Genomic DNA, 22,255 nt, shown 5'->3' with positions numbered 1-22,255 from the left:
AGTCTGAAGAATGTGTATGAAATTTGTTAAGCCAAACGGGATGGAGATTTCGTTTCAGGGAATTGTTACGAAAACATGGTTTCTACTTAAAATTACAACACAAATCACGACGGCCGAGCGAGCAACTAACCACAACAAATCCCAACATAAATCGATTGCATCACTTAATTGACCTTCAGATAAAGTACTGTTTATTGAGTGTGCTGAGGATTTTCGTGTTTTTACACCACTCACGAGTTTGTTGTACACTTCCAAAATAGATGCCTGTAAGGCGAAGGAGAAGCAAAATAAACAGTTCACTCGAAAAGAGAAGAAAGGCAGCATACTCGTATGTTATGTTTGTGAGGCTTTACCGTACGTGATGCTGAACCGGCTTCCGATCTCGCCTTTCCCGACTTGTGTTGTGTTCGTAGAAAAACCTTGAAATTCTTCAAGGAAACCCATTCTTCCTGAGCCACCCTCAGCACAAGCAAAGGTGTTTTGACTCAGGCGCACAAATGTTCCCGTAGACTAAATACTGCCGACGGCCGTTCCAGTGTCTAGATCTATTTCACCACGCAGGACGGGGTTCGACATGCGTGGAATGATAAAAGTCATCACGCCTCCGCCTCGCACCGCACCGCACCGAGACGCATTAGCAGCGTGGGATGAAAATGGTGGAAAATGAAAATTTTATCGTCTTCCTCTAATGCAGCCTTCCTGTTTATTTTACAAGGAATAATCAACACGCACCTATTCTTTGAAATACGTTCCAATCGGGGTCTAGTGTTGCTTTCACTGTCTGACCAGCTGGACCAGCAGCTTGGATTACTCTCACTTTAGCGCCAAGACATTCGGATTCGAGGTTAGGTGTCGAGAACAATCCCTTCGACAGCGCACGCCAGCGAGTGGTAATTTTAGCACGCTCTACACTTGTTGCACGCACCAGGACCCACCGTTCGCCGCAGTGGTAAATGTTTATGTTGGGCAAATTATTGGTGCTGAGGTTTCCCACCGCGAAGCAAAGGTCGCCGACTCTACGCGCCTGCACATCGCGGTTCCTGAGGCGTTTCCGGAGAAATGTGGGTGATTAGCCAATGGCCGTGCGGCTTTTAAATTCACTTACTCAGCTTCCATATGTTTCTACTTCAAACACCGGTGTGTGGCTGCCAATGACTTCCGGTGCTATCGTCCGCGGACAACTACAATGTTTGCTTACAAATTCGCCAAGTTACTTCGAACCCAATCTCGAAGCCTAACGATTAATGTCGTATCATAATTTAGCCGTACGGGAGGTCCTGGTAGCGCAGACAACGATCCCGTCTTCGTAAGGGTGCATTGCAGCAAATGTACGAATGTGTTCTTACCATACCAGCCCGATGGCTGCTCGTCGCCACGGCACGGAGTTCGTGGTGTGGCGGAGCTTTATGAATATATGTATTTGCAGATACCTATTACGACGCGGCGCGATGACACTGTTAGTGTGAGATTATATTTGCAAACATTAACAACTCAGACCATTATCAGCTCCCGGCTGGGTGCGTGAACATAATGAACCCCTTCTCGCCGGAAGTTCTCGTCGTTTGGCCGACGGCCAACCCCAGGGACCCAACCACGGGAAGGGGACAGCACTCGGCATTCGGCTGCGTCGACACACTGCAGCATATACGGAGCACTCTGCTGCGTTACGAAACGCCGCGCCGCGACTTTAGCGAACCCCGGTCACAAGATGGGGTGAATTGTGGCGAGTCGAAAAGAAACCCCGCCCGCCGCGCCGCGAGAAACCCCCTTCGCTCCTGCACGCGTCGCACCGAAAGGATAATTAAAATTTAAATTAATATTCATAATTTTCGTTGATAAATGGAAGCGATGCGCGGCGTTCGGCGTAGTTTAATACGCACCGGGCGGCACCGAAGGCAAACACTGCCAATACGCGATACGCGAATAAGCCAGCGAGCCAACCACCGTGGCCTGACTATCACCGATGGCAGCAGCGCCAGACTTGTTGGCTGCTCATTATTTAAATCATCTTCATTAGGCAGGCGAGTGCTTGCGGTGGAGGCGCCCGCCGACGTGTCCTCGCGGGGCACCAGATTGTGTGGATTGTGGTGGAATGGCACAAAACAGGTCGCACACTAGGGGGGCTGACTTTCGTAAGCGATCCACGGAGCGATCCACCCGGCAAGGACTCCGCGGTGAGAAATGATAATGATGAATCTCGCCGAGTGTACAATATTGGGTCGCGGAGGCTGGTCGCCTCCTGCACGCCGGGAAGACTCACCGGGGAATGTAAAGCAGGCTCCGTTCAACCGTCGAGAGGATAATTCATTCGCGTAGGCCTTGTGGGCCTTGTGGGCCCAATTCTCGAAAGCGTGCCGCTAGAATTGAAGGCAAATGGTAACTCAAAAAGTAATTAAACTGCTCTCAAGGGTCGTTTTAAAGTAATTTAAAGTGCCGTCAGTCGGTTGTACAGAGAGCGTTCTTTTAACGGGGCTGTGAATCAACAAGTTGCATCGATAATAATTCTGTCACTACACGTAGTACTCCGTAATTATGTAATATTCCAACACAAAGTTTAGCTTCTCTAACCGCTTCCGCCTTTTTTCCGTTCCCTTTTGCAGATATACAAAATTGTTAGTGCTACTAGTGACCTTACAGCTTAGCTTTACGGAATCCAGACGGGTAAGTAGGCCACCGGCACCGGTTATCCCCGAAGGTCCCGATTCCTAGACCGCACGCTAACCTGGAGCGGGGTTGAAAAATTCAATTTCCACAACACTTGCTGCCACATGGCGGTTCGTTGTTTGGCTTCGTTGTTTCTAATTGAAACTCTTGAAAACGCGGGAGCTCATCGTCGTAAGTGTTCTGTGGGCGTGCTCGCCTTGTGTGTTTGTGCCGTAGCATCAAAGAAAGCCAAGGTCCTCGCTGACCCACACAAAGGCCACACGGATGCTAATGAAACGGGACACACCGTGTGTCCGAGGTCTGGCTCGCAGACACCCGTGTCGGGGGGGTGTCGTCGGAAAATTAGTTTTGCACTTCCGCGTGGTCCTTCCAGCTTGGTCTTGTCCCACTTGACCCTAACGATCGTGAACTGGCACCCAGCCCCCGGGCGGACGGTTCATTGAACAGCTAAGAAAATGCAGACCACCGATTTGGTTGACAAACACCGAGGCGCGCACGCCAGGAACCGGAAGGATGAACCCGACGTCGTAAGGCCACGCATTAATGGCTTACTGTCGGTTACGTTTCTTGTGGCAACCGTCTTGCGCTAGCGTGGTGTGTTGCCGATCCCCCGGAGAAACTAATCGTCGGAACCGCCGGTTTTTGAATAATTCCAATTTTAAAATTAAATTCACAACTTGTTTACACGAGCGTGGCCATGTCCGTACCTCGGAACCCGGTTAGCTCCAATCGTGCGCGTCTACTCTCCCTTTCGAGCTAGTAATCCTGCGAATGCGCTCTATGGCGCCCAACGGCACCGGGTAATGGGTTTCTGGTTGTTTTTTGCGACGTGTTTTTTGTTTTTTTTCCATTCAGTTTGGCGCTCGACATAAACGACAGCACAGCAGCAATCTGTACCAGCCGGAAAACTACATCGTACCGGGGGGCGAAGGACCGCCGGGTGAACGGTGGAGCGCCTGGGGCAGCCCTTCGAACTGCTCGCGGACGTGTGGTGGCGGCGTAGCCTACCAGGAACGGGAGTGTCTGGATTTTGAGTAAGTACGGCCAGCCGCCAGGCTAATCGGTGCCGATGGGTGGTGTGGTCAGTGTACCAAAGCTGCTATAACGACTTAATTTACTTTCGCCCTTTTCAACAGTCCTTATGGGTCACCAACCTGCACCGGGGGAACAAAGAAATACTTTTCCTGCAACACGCAGGTAAGCTTATGGCGGGTTTAGTGCAACTAAAACAGTATTTTCAAGGGTAAAGTTTAGTGTACTAACTGTTGTTTGCAATCAGATTCTGAGATTATCACAAATATATTTCTGTACGTACTTAACTCTATCGCACTAGTCATATGATGAAGCAACGCTGAAGTTATCATTGATAAATATACAGTAAATCAGTCGAACAAGTCTATTGCTATCTACTAACTTGACTTCCTTCACAAAGAGTATGAAGGCGGTGAGCTTGGCGAAAAGCTGTGCCACGACTAGTTCTCTTTTACAAGACTTTTTAACAAACCAGACCATGGCTCTGAAAACTTTAAAACTTATTTGTTGTTTCACTAGCGCTCCGTCTCGTGTAGAACAGCTTCAAAACAATCTACCAACACTTACTCTAAAACTGATAAACAAGTTGTCTCGATAAAAATTGGAACACAACAGCGGCGCCAGCGGCTGAGCACATGCTCTGCTCTTGTTATTTCTTGCACATCATACCGCTAGTGATTCACAATTATTGTGTCGATAAATTTTGCTACCGTCTCGGAAACAGGCTGTCGTTGGCGGCCTCTGCCAGTGCCGCTCCTGGCACTCTGGCTCTGGCTGAAGGAAGGAATTGTCCTTTTTCGCACTCCAAGCGCTGGTGCGGACGGAAGAAATCGAAGCACGAAACATTGTTGCCGGCGGCACCAGACTCAGTTTTGATGCTCCGTTCCGCTTATCGGGACGACACAGTGAAAAATACGTCACGTGTTCGCTGCGCACGGCGATAGAACCTAGCGACGGCAGGCGGATAGGGATATGATAGGGGAAACAAAAGCAAAGGAAAAGCGCACGACTTGATCCCGACAAATCGATTACAATATGGTTTCCGTGTTCGGTGGTTCAGTCATCCTTTTTGCCAACTGGCTCGGTTCACACAATGTTGAAGACAGTCCTGCGAATCGCAAACTGGATCCGATGGCAGGACTGTGGCAGTCCTCCCCGTTGACCGATGTATCCTGTTTGTTTTGATGGTTCGTTTTTTATTTCATGTTGGTTCGAATTTCCGATAGATAGAGGTTAAACAGTAACAGTAGTTTTCTTTCAGCCAAATGGCGATGTTGAACATTTTTAAACATATAAAACTAGTCGATCGGGTGAATTTCGTTCGTTCGATTTGAGAAACATTAAAATAAAATAGGTAATAAAATAGTTTTCGGGATTTGATGAAAAGACATCCTACATTCTATCCTTTTGCATGGTTCTGAGATAAAGATATTGAAGTCGATCATGGGGATGTTTACCCACGCTACCCATCCCCGTTACAGGACTGTCCCGAGCGGGAACAGGACTTTCGCAAGCAGCAATGCTCGGAGTTCAACGACGTGCCGTTCGAGGGCCACCGGTACCAGTGGGTGCCGTACACCCGGGCACCGAATCCTTGCGAGCTGAACTGTATGCCGATCGGCGAGCGGTTCTACTACCGTCACCGGGCCAAGGTGACGGACGGTACGCGCTGCAATGACGAGTCGTTCGACGTGTGCGTCGACGGAACCTGTCAGTCGGTCGGGTGCGATATGATGCTGGGATCACAAGCCAAGGAAGACAAGTGTCGCGTGTGCCGCGGTGACGGAAGCAGCTGTAAGACCGTCGACGGCGTGCTGGATGCGCAGAACCTACAGGTAGGCTACAACGATCTGCTACTCATCCCGAACGGTGCCTCGAACGTGGTGATCAACGAACGGGCACCCTCGAACAACTATCTGGCGATCCGCAACCTGACCGGGTTCTACCACCTGAACGGCAACTATCGGATCGACTTCCCGCGGACGATCCCGTTCGCTGGCTGCGATTGGCACTACGAGCGGCGTCCGCAGGGTTTCGCAGCCCCCGACCGGCTGACGTGCCTTGGGCCGACGACGGAGTCCGTGTACCTGGTGCTGCTGTCGCAGGATCGTAACGTGGGCGTCCAGTACGAGTACAGCGTATCGGCCCAGTCGGCCCCGGTAGACGAGCCGGATAGCTACTCCTGGATGCATACGGCGTTCGAACCGTGCACGGCCAGCTGCGGTGGAGGTGTCCAGTCCCGCAACGTCACCTGCAACAGCAAAAGCTCCCTGAGGGAGGTGGACGAAGGGCTGTGCAATGCGGGCGAACGGCCACCGAGCACCCAGAAGTGCGGTCAGCAGGCGTGCCCCGCTCGGTGGTCCGAAGGACCATGGAGTAACTGTTCGATGCCTTGCGGCACGGAAGGCAAACAGACGCGCGACGTGTACTGCGAGCGTGTTTCGGGCGATGGGTAAGGGGCGCAACTTGCCGGACAATAGCCCGAGTGACTCAATGGACAATGGACTCGGTTTGGTTGTCTTGTATTTCACAGCGAGACGAAGAAGCTAGACGACGACGTCTGTCTGGAGAGTGTCGGCAACAAGCCAGCCACGGAGCGGGAATGCAATCAGGGAACCGTCTGCCCCGAGTGGCACGTTGGCAAGTGGTCCCCGGTAGGTGCAAGGACCTTTCGGAGTGTGAAGGATATGGATTAACGGGGTGGACCTTTTTCTTCTGTTTTTTCCGCCAAACAGTGCAACAAGCTGTGCGGCGAAGGCGAACGGACGCGAAAGGTTACGTGCTATCGGAAGGAACACGGTCGCATCACGGTGTTGGGAGACGAAGAGTGCATCACGGAAAAGCCAGCCCCGAGCGAGAAATGCACGCTACGACCCTGTGAGGGTGTCGATTACGTAACGTCGTCCTGGAGCGGGGTAAGCTATATAATCGCTTGGAAATTGATTGAATCATTCTTCGACAAACATGTTGGATTCTTAGACATCGTTACACTATCATTACTCAAGCCCGCTGGCCAAACTACCTCTCGTTACTAGAACTTTGCCAATCAAATACTAGGTCTTTGAATTAATTGGCGGGGTTGGCTTAACTACAATAACAAAACATTTGACTACTTTAATGAAAGTAATGTCCATCGTTAGGTACTACTTTCTCCCATCTTTCAAGTAATTCCCGCATTCCTTGTGGATAGAACTCCTCAGCGATCCAATCAGAAGTCAATTTTTCAATACTTTCCTAAGAAGTGAACCGGTGGGCGGCCAAATCGTTTCTCACGCAATGGAATATGCAGTAGTCCGAAGGACCAATATCTGGTGAATACGGCGGCTGCAACAGTTCCCATTCGACATTTTCGAGATGTGTTTTGACCGGTTTTATCGGTGTATGGTCATGTTGTCGGAGCGTTGTCATGTTGAAAATCAGTTTATCATGTCTTTTATCACATTCTGGTAGTTTTATGGCCAAAGCTTTGCTTCAAACGAATTAATTGCAGTCGATGACGTTGTCCATCAATAGTTTCATTAAGTTTTAAGAACTCACAGTACACCACACCTTTCATATCCCACCATATTCAAAGCAAAGCCTTTTTTTTTCGTAAATTCCACGGTGAATATATTGCTTTTGGTTGCGATGTACCTTGTTTGGAAACTGTCGTGTCAGCTAATTAACATTTCTGCAAGTTTTTTTGCGTCTGACATGCGTGCTGATCAAGCAATGCTGCTTGTTCTCCATGGTCATGCACCACATCTAACACGTTCTCTCAGCAACAGCATGTTCACCATAAAAATCAATTAAAATTCGATGAGGTTCGGTAGCACTTTGCTTCATATTGAAGAAGAATTCATTCGAATGAAGAAGTATACTGCGTTAGATGCGTTAGCCTTCAAACACATATTTCATAAACAAATCGTGGCATTTAGTGAGTATTGTAATCTATTGTAAAACCGCATGAGTTAATGCAAAGTCCTAATGGAACATCTAATCTTGGTTTTGAAAGTAGCCTACATTGAGAAGAACACAATTGGCTTTAGCCAATACTTTCTACACTCATAAATTGACGATTCACAGTATCACCTTTCCAAATTCCGAACCCTTTTTCGCCTAAAAGTATGCAATGAAATTCCAAAGAATGCTAACTTCTTCCTCGACCATGTTCCCCTGATACATTCAGTGGCTTGTTGTGAGCGCAAAGTTTCCATTGACCTCTAACTTCGTCCACAGTGTGACGAGTGTGGTGCGACGGCCGAAACCCGCACGGTGCACTGCGCCTCGAAGGCGGGCACCATCTACGACATGAAGTTCTGCAAGGAGCGCGAGATGCCCGTGTTGCACCGAGTGTGCGAGCTGACCCCATGCGACTACCAGTGGTTCACGTCGCAGTGGAGCAAGTGTTCGGCCGTATGCGGCACGGGTGTCCAGACGCGCACCGTGGTGTGCGGCGTGTTCGACGGTCAATCGTTGAAGCGAGCCGATGACGACTACAAGTGCGACCCGACGCTGAAGCCGGAGAAGGAGCGTGAGTGCGAAGGACCGCCGGAGTGTCCGGGGCAGTGGTTTGCCGGGCCGTGGACTGACTGCTCGAAGGATTGCGGCGGTGGCGTAAAGTCGCGCAAGGTGCTCTGCATCGCCAACGCCACCGTGGTGCCGGAAACGAACTGCAACGTGGACACCATTCAGCTGACGACGGAGTCCTGCAATGCTCACGATTGCACCGAGGACGAGATCATACCGGTCGAGGCGGGAACCACGCTGGGTGTGGAGGATGATTACGACGAGGACGAACTGTGTGACGAGGAGGACGAGGACGCGGAGGGCAGCGCCAGTGGTGAGGAGCCTGAGGGGTCCGGGGAAGGCCTCAGCAGCACGGAGGGCCAGGACGGTGTGATGATGGTAACGGATGACACGTCGCTGGCAGAGGGCGTAGAACTTGGTGTCAGCGGTGGCACAACGGAGTCCTCACTCGAGACCGACGAGGTGATGCTGAGTGACGCAACGGGCTTCGAAACCGGAGCGACGGATGCAGATGCAGCCACTACGGACAGTACGGTCGAAGGATCAGGCGATGGTAGCAGTGTTGCGGACGTTTCGGACGACGGTTCAGGAGACGACGCCGAGCTCACGACGATGGTGGCCGCCTCGAGGGCGTCCGATATGTCGCAGGACCTTACGGCCAGTTCCACGGAATCTGCCAGTGGTTCTACGGAGCGCTCGTCCGAGTCCAGCTCAGCTTCTACCGAGGTGGCATCGCAGACCTCAACCGAATCGTCGTCAGCAGCAGCCGAATCGACATCCGAGGCCTCGGTTTCATCCTCCAGCGAAGGTCCCTCGTCAACGAGTGAGTCTTCCGAACCCACAACGGATACAACCGAGTCGTACACCAGTACGACCGAGTTCGACTCAACAACTGATGGCAGCTCAACGACTAGCGATGAGCTGTCGACTACCTTGGATGGATCATCTACGGACGGCTCTGCCAGCACAACCGAGCAGGAGTCGGGCAGTACAACGGTTGCAGACAGCAGCAGCACCTCTAGTGAGTCTGACGTAACCACCGCCGAGACTGGATCCAGCACCGTGGATAGTGTCTCGGGTAGTACACCAACGGAGGGCGTATCCGGCGCTACGGAAGTTGCATCGGGCAGTGAGCTATCGGTTACTGGAATGACCGGGACTTCTACGGACTCGGAGTCCCCGGTTACTGAGCCCACGTCCGATGGTAGCTCCACTTCGGCGGTGTCTCCGGAGTCAACGGACGTAACGGGTACGACCGACGACTCGACCGGCTCGACCGTCACCGAGGAAGCTGTGGAAGAGACCACCTTCGATATTTGGGCTTCGTCGACATCGAGCGTCACCGATGATGGTACGGATGAACCGGAGACTAGCACCCCGTACTCGCTCAGCTCCGTGATTGCCAAGGAGCAAAAACCGCGGAAGTGCCGACCGAGACCGAAGGTTCCGGAATGTGCCGCGTCGGCGTTCGGGTGTTGTCCGAACGGAAAGACCAAAGCTACCGGTCCGTTCTCCGAGGGATGCACCCTGTCCGAGACGTGCAAGGAAACGAAACACGGTTGCTGCTCGGACGGAGTGTCCCCGGCCAAGGGTCCTTCGGACCGGGGCTGCCCGAAGGCGGACTGTGCCGATACGCTGTTCGGTTGCTGTCCGGATAAGGTAACACCGTCGGACGGAAACGATCACGAAGGTTGCCCGGTCGAGACGACGACTGTGGCCGGGTGTGTCCTCAGCAAGTTCGGTTGCTGCGCCGATGGCGTCAGCGAAGCGAAGGGTCCCAACTCGAAGGGTTGTCCCGAAGCCAGCGATGTCGAGGAAGCGGAACCGTCGTCGGGCACGGACAAGACACCGATGGTGGCCGAAAGTTGCGCCACCTCGGAACACGGTTGCTGCCCGGACAATACGACGTCCGCCACCGGTCCGGACGCGGCAGGTTGTGAGCCGTGCGGTCGGGAACCTTACGGTTGCTGTCCGGATGGCAAAACACCGGCCCACGGACCGAACGGTGAGGGTTGCTGTCTGCAGACCCCGTACGGTTGCTGCCCGGATAACGTCGTTCCGGCTCAGGGTCCACATCTGGAGGGCTGCGAGTGTGAGTACGCTCCGTATGGTTGCTGTCCGGACGGAAAAACTTCCGCCAGGGGTCACGGGAACGCGGGTTGCGGTTGTCAGTACGTCGAGCACGGCTGTTGTCCGGATATGCAAACGGAAGCACAGGGACCGGCCTTCGAGGGGTGTCCTTGCCATGCGTATCAGTTCGGATGCTGTCCCGACGGGGTTACACCGGCCAAGGGACCGCACAATCACGGATGTCACTGTTCGCACAGCGAGTTCAAGTGTTGCACCGATGGCAAGACGGCGGCCAAGGGTCCGGACGGAGCCGGGTGCACCTGTGCGGACAGCAAGTATGGCTGCTGTCACGACGGCGAAACCGAGGCGCAGGGTGCCAAGTTTGAGGGTTGCGCTGCGGTGCCCGAGTCACCGCAGAAGGCTTGCGCACTGCCGAAGGATAAGGGTCCGTGTCACAACTACACCGTCAAGCACTTCTTCGACGTCGAGTATGGTGGCTGCGGTCGGTTCTGGTACGGAGGGTGTGAGGGCAACCTCAACCGGTTCGATTCGGCCGACGAGTGCCGGGATAGCTGCGAAACGCCCACCGGGAAGGGCGTGTGTCATCTGCCCAAAATCAGCGGTCCCTGCACCGGACACTACAACATGTGGTACTACGACGCGGAGCGGAACCTGTGCTCCCAGTTCACGTACGGTGGGTGCCTCGGTAACGCCAATCGGTTCGAGAAGCTCGAGGACTGCAAGGCCATGTGCAGTGTGGATGACTCAAAACGTAAGTAGTGTCGCCCCGCGGGGAAGAAGTCCCTCGAAGTTCCGTCCAGATCTAGGTGTGGCGACAGATCTTCGGGATCTGTGCGCGATCGCGCAGTAAGCTTCAGGTCCTGTGTGTGGCGTAAACGCCCAGTTACACCTTTTAACCTGCTCTTGGTGGACCCTTTTTCTAGCACCGTGCGAGCAACCGATGGAAGCCGGACCGTGTAACGGCACGTTCGAACGGTGGTACTACGACAAGGACGCCGATACGTGCCAACCGTTCTACTTCGGGGGATGTAAGGGCAACAAAAACAACTACCACACAGAAGCGTCCTGTGACTATCACTGCAAGAAGCCAGGCGTACACAAGCGTAAGTATAGGGCCGGCCGCCGTGGGATCGCGATCCTGTGATGATCGTTCACGGTTGCCTCTAAGCATGGACACATTTGGTGGATCAGGTTCTGTCAGGTTTACTAACGACTTAACGTGTTTCTACTGGTGCTTGTTGGTGTATGGGGTGGTGCAATGTTTTAATCGTCTAACTTTTATATTTATCTATGTACGAGGTGTGTCCTAAAAGTATCGCGAATTTTATGTCTTTTCCAAAAACTATTTATTCATGAACAGCTATTTTGTTCCCTTCAAAGCAATCCCCATCAGATATTAAACACTTATGGGAACGTTTTTTCCTCGAATCCTCGAAGCCTCCTTCGATGCTTCATAGGGTTCTTCAGTTTCGGGAACAAGAAAACGTCGTAGAGTGCTAGATCTGTGGAATACAGTGGCTGTAGCATCATTAGTGTGTTGTATTTGACCAAAAATTTGCGCACAGAAAACGATGTTGGCCAATTTCGAAAGCCAATTTCTGTTTTCCCACAAATCCAGCCATTTGTGGGGGATTGCTTCGTCCAAATTGTGCATAACTTGCAGGTAATACTCCTTATAGACCGTTCTATCCTTTGGCAACAACTCATGATGCACCACGCCCTTGCAGTCGAAGAAAACTGTAAGCCAAACTGTTCGCTTTCGACCAAACTTGGCTCTTCGTCGTTCAAATCTTCTCGACCCTCTGAGAACATTTTGAACCGATAATCGATGCCTTGGGTCATAATAGCTTCACCAGAGGCCACAGTCAACATTCGGAATGCATCCACGAACGTAATTTGGCTTTTCACACAAAACTTGATACAGTTTCTTTGGCCCATCCTTTTGAAATAAACAAAAATTTCAGATGAACCAAAACACGCACAAGCAAAACAACTGTCAAAAATTGACTAATCACTCAAAATGGCCGAACTTGTCATCATAAGTGAGTGACAGGAATAGCAAAAAAAACGCCATAAGAAAATCGAAAATCGAATACACGCAACCTACGGAAATTCAAAATTCGTGATACTTTTAGAACACACCTCGTGACTACAACTCTTTCTTTCTTTCTTTCTCTCTATCTTTCTTTCTCTATCTGCGGGTATGGTCTTCTGTTCAACGCTCTTCGATTTTTCGCATGCTCTTATGAAAACTATCGTTTCAACTACAACGACCAATTAACAATTAACAATTGGGTTTTGGGAAATGTGGGTTATTGCACGGCGTTAACCTATGAAACCGCTTCCTGTGCGACACACGCAAACACAAACGCTTCTCTGCAGCGAGCTGTACGCAGCCACTGGACGTCGGGAACTGCGAGGCGCAGCAGGCCCGCTGGCACTTCACCGGTGATGGTAACAAATGCATGCCCTTCTACTTTACCGGTTGCGGTGGGAATGAGAACCACTTCGTCTCGCGCGACCAGTGCGAAGCGGAATGTCCACCGAAGGTTGGTAAGTAACGGGGCCTACCCGGTGTGGCCAACCCATATCACTCCTACAAACCCCACGCTCGCTCTCGATCCTTCTCCGAATACCCACCGCCGAAGCGATGCGGAATGCGAGCGATGTTCGGAAGAAGCAGCAACAAAATTGTTCCAAAAATTCCAAATTTTGCCGAACACCCATTTGGAGAACGCACATTTGGCACACAGCACACGCCCGGGGCGAATGGTTCCGCGACGAAGTTTGGGCTCCTGTCTACGTCTACTAGCCGCTTGCATTCTAGCGTTTTAAGGAAACATGTACATCACATTACTTCCTCTCTGTTCTGTAGCACAAACACGCTTGTCTAACGACTAACTTGCCTGCGCACATCCCCGGACTGGAACTTCCGTTCTCTAATCGCCATCGCTTTCGGTACTCCTTCGCTTCGCAGAGAAAGATACCTGTTTCCTGCCGGCGGAGATTGGCGAGTGTCAAAACTATACCGCGCACTGGTACTTCGACACGAAGGAGCAGCGCTGCCGTCAGTTCTACTACGGCGGCTGCGGTGGCAATGGGAACAACTTTGTGGACGAACAGTCCTGCACCAGTCGGTGCATCGATGGCGGTGCGAAGCCTGAACCGGAACCGGCCAGGAGACCAGAACCGCCAGGTGACCCTCGGCCCGACCAGTTTGACCGCCGGTACTGCCAGTTGCCGATGGATAACGGAGACCGCGAGTGCAAACCGTACCAGGGACGGTTCTACTTCGACGCGGCGACCGGTGTCTGTACACTGTTCACGTACACCGGTTGTGGCGGCAATCAGAACAACTTCCAGACCGAAGAAGCCTGCGAGCAGGCTTGCGGCAGTGTGCAGAACGTGTGCGACCTGCCCCAGGAGCAGGGCGATTGTGAGAACTCCGAGGAACGGTGGTACTTCGATCGACGGGACCAGCGGTGCCTACCGTTCAGCTACAGTGGCTGCGGAGGCAATGGAAACAACTTCCACGGCCAGCAGGACTGCGAACGGCAGTGCGCCCGACCGGGTGAGGTCGATCTGCGCGGTCCGACCGATCCGGAGCGCGCGGAGAACGGGAGCCGCTGTGAACTGCACCCCGAGTTTGGTGACGGTGAGGGCGACGGTGAGCTGATCCTGTTCTACTACAACGCGGAGCGCCGATCGTGCGAACGGTTCCGGTACAGTGGGGCCGGTGGAAACGCAAACCGGTACGCATCGGAGGAGGAGTGTGAGCGAACCTGTGGCGTGTACCGGGGCGTAGGTAAGAGTCGTCAGTCGGCGCGATGAAAGGATATCTGACCAGCATGCCGGGGTCTCCATTATTCTCCACCAGACGTGTGTCGCGAAGAGCTGAACCCTGGACCATGTAACGACGCGATTCCGAGGTTCTACTACGATGCCCGGACACATGCCTGCTATGCGTTCAACTACAGTGGCTGCGAGGGTAACGGCAATCGGTTTGCCGGGGCCGAGGAGTGCGAAGGAACCTGCGTACACCGACGTCCGGCCGAAAACGTCGATCAGTCTGGTAAGTGTCGGTCTGAAAGGCTGTTGAGATGGATGGTTGAGATGAGAATACAGGCGTTTCGTGACTTGCCATTGCCCCCCTCGCTGGACTGTTTCATCCATTCGTCGTTCAACTTTCTGACGGTGACAGCAATGTATATAGATGCGCTGGATATCTGTAGCCTGAAGGTGGCGAGAGGTAACCGACGGTGCAAGGACAGGTCCCGCATGAAGTTCCGCAAACGGTGGTACTATGACGTCGAGCGGGAAACCTGCTTCGCGTTTCGCTACAGTGGATGCGGTGGCAATAGCAACAACTTCCCTTCGTACGACCATTGCCGGACGTACTGTACGATAGAGTGTAAGTGAGCATCGCTCGCGATTTCTGGCGTGGAATTGTGGGCTAGCTAAGGTCTTGGCGCTGCTTTTACCACCACGTGGACTGCTCTGCAAGGTTGCTCTGCCGGGGCTCAAGCCAACCAATAACCTCGCTGTTTCTGTGATGTGCCCTTTCTTCCTTCGCCCGAGTGTTTCATCGCAGATGGTTGTGGTTCTTTCCAAGTGTCTGTCTGTCCAGTCGTGGTACATTCTTTCAGTCATTTTTTAATAATTCATGGCGGGAGTCGAACTCGAACCAATCATCGCATCGTCTCACAATCAGACATCAGTCATGTTATCATATTTTAACACTTGCAGTGGATTCACCGTATCCTTTAAGGTCGAGACGTTTAGTCTGCATAGTAAACACTCATATACAGGGTGGTTCATCTAGTATTTGGATTCCGCAGATGCGGCATGTAGCTCCGTCGCCGTTGAAACCAAATGTCGTCCAAGTTTTCAGCTTTAATTTTGTCTAAGAACGCTCTCTAAGAATCTAAGAATTGGCTTCTCTTGCACGACGTGTGAGTTTTCTCGACGAGCCCCAAATACGATAGTTCTGTTTATAAACATAGCTACCGAGGTGGAAGTGAGCATTTTAAATTTCGTACAGTTTGAGTTGAAGACTCACCAGTTTGGAGATATGTTTTCAATATTTCCTGTTCCTCTGACTAAGTTAGACCTTTTAAAGTTCAAGTAATTGGAAGTTTAAAATCTAAACACTAGATGGATCACCCTAGATCGTGTATCTGGTAAAAGGGAGCAGAGCTTATCGTTGTGCAGCAAAGTTTATTTTTTTCACCATCATCGTCAACCTTCTGCTGATACCTTCTTGATGTCCGTAAACTCTGGCGCTCCATTTCCTTATGCTCATCTGCTGGTGACACTGGGGACAACTAAACTTCATTCTCATCCATTCATGTGCCCATCCTTCATCGTCCACGTCGCAGCAACTTCTTCGCAGGGAACGGTATACTTCTCTTCTGCTCGGCTTTGACATCTGGCCAAACCCTTTCTTCTGTGTTTAATCACTCTAAACCGATTCTCGGCCGCTTTAGGCTTGGTCCACCGTGATCACTGTGACTAAACCGGAAGGCTTAATGATCATTCTAATTGGCGGTTGGCCGTAGTAGTGAGTGGAGCCGGACGACGCTTCTAACCCGCCCCTTTGTGGGCAACCCGTTTCCAACTCCACAGCGAACGCGGTGAATCCTTGCGAGCGGTACGAGGACGAGTGCCAACAGCTGCAGTGTCAGTACGGCCTAGCCAAATCGTACGATCCGAGCAACGGGTGCGATCGGTGCCAGTGCAATGACCCGTGCTCCGGTCAGTACTGTCCACCCGGAACGCAGTGCGTGGTGGACGTGCAAAGTGGCGGAACGGTCAACGCCGGTGGGTCCGAGTTTGTCGGGGTGTGTCGTGCCTCGCACAAACCGGGCGAATGTCCTGCGCTGGCCAATGCCACCCACTGTGGCGTCGACTGTTATTCGGACGCGGACTGTCGCGGTAACAACAAGTGCTGCGATGCTGGATGCGCCCGGATCTGCATTAGTCCCGTGGAACGACCGACAGGGGTCGCCCCGGTGGTTCCGGGAGTTCCGGGCCCCACGGTGCTGGAGGAAGTGCCGGCGGAGGAGCTGGACATCAAGTCGGAGGAAGGAGGTGTAGCGACGCTGCGCTGCTTTGCCACCGGATTCCCACCGCCGTCGATCCGTTGGCGAAAGGGAGCCATTCTGGTAGGCCGAACTGCTGACCGATCCGCAGAAGATCAGATCACTCATTCCGCTGCCAATCTTTCAGTTGAACACCAACCAAGGACGCTACGTGCTGACATCGACGGGAGATCTGCAGATCGTTCAGCTGCACCGTACGGACAGTGGAACGTACGTGTGCGTTGCTGACAACGGCATCGGGGAGCCAGCCCTGCGGGAGGTTCAGCTGACGGTGAACGGTAAGCCACGGCGTTGTTCGCCGATAGTAGGTTCTCCTGGGGGTGGTTAACTGAATCGCTTAAATGTTATCGTTGACCTGAATTGCCGAGGCATGTTGTCATATGTTTTCTTGTCACTAACGCCCTCTTTCCCTGATCTATTTCTCTATGTTCCTGTATGATGCTCGCGGATCCCTCCCTGCATTGGCTTATGGTGGTGGCTTCTGTCTTCACTAACAATTACAAAAATAATTACACACACACGTATGCTTTCGGGTGGCACGATAATGGGCTGACAACTAACATGGCACGGGCGCTGTTGTACGGCGAACCAGATCCGGTGCCGCGAGACGCGTACATTGCGGGCACTCTGAACGATTCGCAAGTGACGCAGCTGGAGGAACCGGCGACACTTCGGTGTCCGGCCGGCGGCTACCCGAAGCCGGTCGTCAGCTGGTGGCGCGAAACGTTCATGATGCCCCTGAAGATGGTGAGTCGCGACTACTCGCTGCACTTCGAGCGCGTCCGCCTGCAGGATCTGGGTCCGTACGTGTGCCAAGCTTACTCCGGTGCCGGCAAGGGAATTTCGCGCACGGTAACCCTGCTTGCCTACGGGCCGGTCACGCCGACCAGCCCGGTGGACGAGAAGTACCTTAAGTACGTCCTCAGCGGTCGTCCGCCGGTCTCGGTTTCGGTGGTGGTACGACCCGCACCGGGCGATCCGTATCCGCCACGACCACGGCCACCGCCGGTTGTGGTTGTGGTCCGTCAGCCGGGTAAGTAACCGCTGTAAGAAAATAGTCTAACTTTAGGCGCCTCTCGATGGCCTGTAACGATGAGTAACAAGATGTAGAGTTCCGCGGTAACGACTGAGTCTTAGTTAACTGGTACCTTTTTTGGCCTTCAGTTCCGGCGACGGTGGCGATGTACTTCCCGCAAGGACACGATCTAATGCCGAACAGCAACTTCACGATCAACTGCACGGTCGATGGGTACCCGAAACCGACCGTGAACTGGTTCAAGGACGGCCAGATCATGGTGCCGACCGACCGTATCCACTTCACCGACCACAACCTGCTGATTGTTACCGGGGCCATACCGTCGGACAGTGGGCGATACAAGTGCCTGGCGAGGAACGAACAGTCAGAGGCCTTCCAAGAGCACAGCGTACGCGTAGAAGGTAACCTGGGTGGACGAGCACAACGAGCTGCGATGCGAGACGATTAAATGTTTATCCTTTTCCTTCATTCAGGTGTGTACGTTCCGCCAGAATGTACCGATAATCAGCTGCTGGCCAAGTGTGACCTGATCGTCGCGGGGCATTACTGCAACCACAAGTACTACGCACGATTCTGTTGCCGCTCGTGTACGCTGGCGGGTCAGATTAATGTTGGCAGTCGCCATTATTAGTACAGTGTGCCATATAGAAACAGCGAGGAGAAATTCGTGAAAAACCTCCATCGACTGGTGACCGAAACCTGTCGACAACCTGCTAGCCAGCTGCTGCTCGAACGGAACCCTTCCATTTTCTTCTACTTCCCGCGCGCACAATGCACAACAGATCACTGTGTAAACTCAGCAAACTCCGTGAAACTTCCGTGAACCGATCGACAACTCCTTCACAAGCCTTTCTTTATTTCTACGGCTGGAACACGATGACGATGGCTGCCATCCTGACCTGATGGCCTGACCAATCGACGGTCGCTGGTTTGGCACTTATACCAAAACCGAAACTGAACCACTAGTGCAGACCTTCGGAACGCAATCATTCAAACAATGATCGCTCTAGTAATAGGTTATAGATCAATCGTGGTTTGTAGTACCGGCGGCGAAACGGAGTGTCTGGTGGCGGAGACATTTTCAACGCCTTGCCTAAGAACATTGCCCCAACAATACAAAAAGCAACGAAATGTGTTAATAAGCGAAGATTTTTAGTGCTTAGAAGTAGGGAAAAGAAGAACCACAAACAAACACTTCTCCACTGTAGAGCGTACTCGCTCGATACAAGCATTTTTGTCTAGAGCTCGTCGTTTACTGCTTACTGTAAATAATTTATTTTCAACTTACTACAACCATACTGCAGTTGAATCTTTGTCGTGAACGTAGAAAAATGGTTAAGGAACACATCGACCTACGAAATATGAAATAATAAGAGAATTAAAGCGATCCAATTTGAGAACAGAAACGCGTCTATGTTTGTGAAAAGTACGTAAATGCTCGCTGCCAAAAGGTAAGTAACACGGAAGGGAAATAAATCATAAAACACCAATTGGCATGTTCATAATTAGTCATGTTTGACTGTCGGACAACCGGTATTTATTTCTTTCCGTTGAACCTCATAATAGATCATATTATCTGTCATAGATCAAATAGAATAACTGTATTTCCAGCCGACCGATCTCAATCTGCTATTCTTTCACGGCACAGGGGAAGCCCACGATCCGCACCACATACACCAAAACGAAACAAACAAACAACCAACCACCGTCTCAGTACCGTCACAGGAATTCATTGGTTTTGCAGCAGCAAAACATTCGCCTCAGCTGTTGCCGCAACACGTAGCCCCTCTTCGGGGCCAGCAGCTCCAGGTTCTGCGAATCATCGTCCTCGTCGAGCGTATCGTTGTCGAGGTAGTCATCCTGGCCGGCCGATCCGGCCCCCCGGTTCAGAATCTTCCGGTAGCCTTTGCTGTCCGACAGCTTCCGGCACTGCTCAAAGTCCAGATCATCGTTGTCGGACTCGATCGTCATCTCCTGAATGCTGAACGTATCCGACAGCTCCTGGCGCGTTTGCGAGCCGCTCGCCTTTGGGGCGGGGCGCGGGAAGAAAGACACGTTCTCTAGGTCGTCGTCACTGTTGAACCCCGTATTGACGTCGACCAGCTGCTGGCTGTCGCGGCATCCCGGAATCGGGAGCCTCGATATCGGTATTAGGCTGCTAATCTGTGATTCCTTCTCGTGGACTTCCTGCGTATGGAAAAAGGACACAGAACGAGATGGTGCATCGGGCGCAACACGTCACGGGCATTCTTAACGTACCTGCTCGGTGTGGTACATTTGCTTGTAGTTGCGTTTGGCGCGCTCAACCTTCAGTTCCAGCTTCCGCTGCAATATCTTACACGTGCTCTGTTGTGCAGTGGCGTTATGCTCCCTGAGCTGGGCTGAGCTGTCGTCCGTGAGCGACCCCGAAGGCACTGTGACTGCACCGCCTGGTGCTACCGTGGAGGACGCATACGAGTCGGTACTGTTGTCGCTCGACAGCACCTTTCTCCCGGGAGCATTGTAAGTCTGTCGCCCGGCGGCAAATCCTTCATAGTCCGGAGCTGCACTCGGTGACACCGCGATCTGGGTGGCGGAGGTTTGCCGTTCGTTCGGGTTTTCAAACACCACATCGAAGTCGTTAAGCTTCGAGAAGATGTCACTTTCCGCATCGGAATCGATTCCACCCATAACAGCTGTTGGCTGCAAAGAACCCGCCAGGCGACACCCACACACTTTCAGCAATGACGCGTTCACGTGACCGACCGTGCTATTTGGTGCTTACCGCAGCGTTCGTCGCGTGCTGGTCGTCCACGAAGCTTCCCAGTTCATCGACGAACAGGGAGTCCAACTTGTCGCCACTCTCGATGCCACTGTCGTCCATAAACATTGTGCCGTTGTGCTGCTAATGGGCGCGACTAATGGGTGAAACTTACTGCCATTTTCCGCACTGTTTTCGATGCTCTCTCACCAGCCTGTCACTAAATGTCCGATGCTCCTTGTGGCGTTGGTATCGATTTTCTGGATGGCTCCCATAAACAAGAAGGGCTCGCCAGGTGACATAACGCAACCCGGTGCGCAGGCGCACCACCACACGAGCAACCGCGTGCCCAACAATCGAAAAAGATTCGTTATTTGTAACGTGTTGTGATCAGTTCAAAAAGTAGAACGAACAGTTTAGCTACAAGGACTATCTTTCTATTGAGACTGAAAACGGTAGGAATAAGAACAAAGGCTGCTCCATTCGTTACATAAGAAACACCAGTAAATTGCAAAAATGTACATTTACAATATATCACTATTGATCAAAATTAGAATTTTTCAATTTGCATATACATAAAATTATTAGAGATCACCGTTTTAATTAAACTAAAGCACTGGGATAATAATGTAGAAAACCTTCAGTCGTGTTTCTAATAATACATCATTAAGCTGCTGGTTGTGTGTTTGGAAAACACAAGAATTGTGTAAAAAACAGCAAAGAGAAGATCAGAATAACATCAGAATAAATGGAAAGCAATGTTGATCCTCAACGAAAGATTTACATGCAATCATCAACGAGGAACCTGAAGATCGTTCACGGTGTGATCACTACAACATGGTTACGCGATGTTCAACTGACAGAAGTGCTTTTTTAATTAGTATTTTAAAGCTCCATTGGATAATTTTATTTTGTTTTCCTTTACCCAAATCAGGGTGTTAATGGTTAATGCGTAATGGTATAGAAAAAGAATTCGAAAGCAAACGAATGAACAGTTTTTCACCCTGCTTCGAAAGAAATGACGCCCGATTTAGTCCAGGTTCATCGTTAAACATACTCCTTGCAAGACCCACAAACTGCAATGCTCCTCCGTGTGTAGGTCAGCCTCAAATACCAGCCCCACGCCCATCGCGTTGCGCCGCTCCGACGTTGTGTAGACCGGTGCACGGAAAGTGTTCTGAAATGAGCAGATTGACCAAAGCAAAACCATCATAAAAATCAGCAATTTTTCTTTGGTAGACCCAATTAATGGTCCGATCGAACTGGCGGTGGAATCCACTCCGATGGGACGTAACCGGTCCGACGGAACGGAACAAAAAAAGCGGGTTGATTGAGCAATAGAAATGCCGCTGTGTGTGTGCACATGCGGTCCGAGGTGCGGCAAATAAATTGAGATGTTTATCAAACGGTGCATGTGACAGCCGGAACATAATCAAATAAAAGTGTAGCGCGTTGACTTACTTGTAATTTCAGCCGATGTGTTTCTATCGGGACAATCGAGAGCACGGGCAGCGGTTCCACCAACACTTTCGGTGTCGAACGTGTCAGACATCGGTTTTCCGGATCCCAGCTTGCACCCTGGAGGTACAAACCGGTCACGTAGCAGCCCTGCATTTATCAGCATCATCCGGCCGCATCCCGGGCACCCGGGTTCCGGGGCCAGCAAACGAACCACAGGACCCACAGGACGATGTCGAGCACAGCAGCACGGGCAAACATACGGAACGAAGACACAAAAGAATGAGCGCACAAATAAGACAAATTGCATACGACTGGGAATGCTTCTTGCTGCACGCAGCACGAAGCCCGGAGATAGTGCGGCCAACGCGTCCACGTGCGCGCGACGAGGCTCCCGGCTCCGAGAAGGTCATATTTTTTCATTTTTCACTGTAAGTTAGATGGTCACCTAGTGTCTGTAGCAGAACTTGCGACCAGTAGCAGCGGGACCGATACTGTTTGCTGCTGCTGCAAGTTGGCGGAAAACTGTTCCCGACTTACGTACGTCACGCTGTACGGTAAGCAATTGAATGAGGGGTGAACAGAATGAAATCAAACTGCAAATCTTCTATTGTTCAGTGTCTG

At 51.7% G+C, this 22,255-nt stretch overlaps 3 protein-coding genes across 3 annotated transcripts in view; 1 reads left to right on the top strand and 2 right to left on the bottom strand.

The window, feature by feature from the left end:
* The first annotated feature begins 5,291 nt into the window (after positions 1 to 5,291).
* LOC128273645 (papilin) lies at positions 5,292 to 18,814 on the top strand. The gene is made up of 14 exons (XM_053011660.1): positions 5,292 to 6,148; positions 6,230 to 6,350; positions 6,432 to 6,611; positions 7,915 to 11,047; positions 11,220 to 11,399; positions 12,679 to 12,849; positions 13,274 to 14,101; positions 14,174 to 14,368; positions 14,510 to 14,707; positions 15,922 to 16,460; positions 16,525 to 16,675; positions 16,990 to 17,430; positions 17,562 to 17,834; positions 17,907 to 18,814. Exons 1-14 carry the CDS (start codon positions 5,307 to 5,309, stop codon positions 18,062 to 18,064), a joined length of 7,410 nt encoding a protein of 2,469 aa, XP_052867620.1. The 5' UTR covers positions 5,292 to 5,306; the 3' UTR covers positions 18,065 to 18,814.
* Positions 18,815 to 19,054: 240 nt separating this feature from the next.
* LOC128273631 (uncharacterized) lies at positions 19,055 to 20,342 on the bottom strand. Its single transcript, XM_053011646.1, has 3 exons — positions 20,198 to 20,342; positions 19,693 to 20,115; positions 19,055 to 19,620 (listed from the first exon to the last, which is right to left on the bottom strand). The coding sequence occupies exons 1-3, from the start codon at positions 20,300 to 20,302 to the stop codon at positions 19,153 to 19,155; spliced, it is 996 nt and encodes a 331-aa protein (XP_052867606.1). The 5' UTR covers positions 20,303 to 20,342; the 3' UTR covers positions 19,055 to 19,152.
* Positions 20,343 to 21,203: 861 nt separating this feature from the next.
* LOC128273800 (dynein axonemal heavy chain 10) overlaps positions 21,204 to 22,255 on the bottom strand; it is a 40,284-nt gene continuing 39,232 nt past the window's right edge. Inside the window, exons 68-69 of the mRNA XM_053011841.1 lie at positions 21,635 to 21,781; positions 21,204 to 21,350 (exon numbers count right to left, since the gene is read on the bottom strand). Coding sequence (XP_052867801.1) covers positions 21,204 to 21,350; positions 21,635 to 21,781 — 294 coding nt within the window. The remainder of the gene's footprint in view (positions 21,351 to 21,634; positions 21,782 to 22,255) is intronic.

The sequence above is a fragment of the Anopheles cruzii genome, chromosome 3 (assembly GCF_943734635.1).
Source record: "Anopheles cruzii chromosome 3, idAnoCruzAS_RS32_06, whole genome shotgun sequence".
Lineage (NCBI taxonomy): Eukaryota > Metazoa > Arthropoda > Insecta > Diptera > Culicidae > Anopheles > Anopheles cruzii.
Note: the sequence above shows the minus strand (reverse complement) of the source record. Positions and strands in the feature narration are given on the sequence as shown.